Source organism: Penaeus monodon, chromosome 23 (assembly GCF_015228065.2).
Source record: "Penaeus monodon isolate SGIC_2016 chromosome 23, NSTDA_Pmon_1, whole genome shotgun sequence".
Lineage (NCBI taxonomy): Eukaryota > Metazoa > Arthropoda > Malacostraca > Decapoda > Penaeidae > Penaeus > Penaeus monodon.
In genome coordinates, this window is record NC_051408.1 from 39,535,362 (window position 1) to 39,536,161 (window position 800).

The window sequence follows — 800 nt, forward strand, 5'->3', positions numbered from 1 at the left end:
TTTGGTGGAAGCAGACACGAAGAAAGTGGAGTATTTCACGGAGTAGGAATAAAAAGTGGATTTGGTGGAAGCCGGTATTGGTGGAGGAAGATTTGGTGGAAGCGATGTAGGTGAAGCGTTGTAGGAGTAGGAAGATTTAGTGGAAGCGATGTAGGTGGAGGAAGATTAGGTGGAAGCAGCGACGATAGTGGATACAACCACGGAAGAGAAGTGGATGAATTTGGAGGTCACTCGAGTGGAGACGATGACAGTGGATTTACAAGAGGTCACGTAAGTGGAGGAGAATTTGGTGGAGGTGGAAGTATTGTTGTTGGATCCATTGAAGGCAGGAGTAATGTTGAATATACTGTGGGCGGCGTTATCAACGTAGGAAGTGGTTCTGGAGGTGGAAGAGGCTTTAGTGGAAGCACCGGTGACAGTGGACATACCGCTGGTGGAGGAGGTGGAGGGAGAAAGTTAGGGGGAGAAAGCAGCTTCGGTGAGAGCGGAGGAAGTGGATTCGGAAGAGGTGTAGGAGGTGGATTCGGTGGAGGTAAGAACGATGGTGGATACAGTGGAGGGAGTGAGGGAACAAGTGGATTTGGAGGAAGTCACGCAAGTGGAGGAGAAGTGGGTGGATTTGAGAGTCACACAGGTACGGGTAGAGAAAGTGGATTTGGAGAGGGCCATTCAGATAGAGGAATAACAAGTGGATTTAGAGATCATGTAGATGGCGGCGGCAGTGGAGTTGGAGTAATAGGCTTTGACGAAATTACAGGAGGTGGAATAGGAGTAAGCAGTCATGGCGATGGTGGATATAT

The 800-nt window shown here is 49.0% G+C and overlaps 1 protein-coding gene across 1 annotated transcript in view; it reads left to right on the forward strand.

Moving 5' to 3' along the window:
• The window catches only part of LOC119588271 (glycine-rich cell wall structural protein-like), a 10,865-nt gene that overhangs the window by 9,912 nt on the left and 153 nt on the right, over positions 1–800 (forward strand). The window contains exon 5 of the mRNA XM_037936966.1: positions 131–771. Coding sequence (XP_037792894.1) covers positions 131–771 — 641 coding nt within the window. The remainder of the gene's footprint in view (positions 1–130; positions 772–800) is intronic.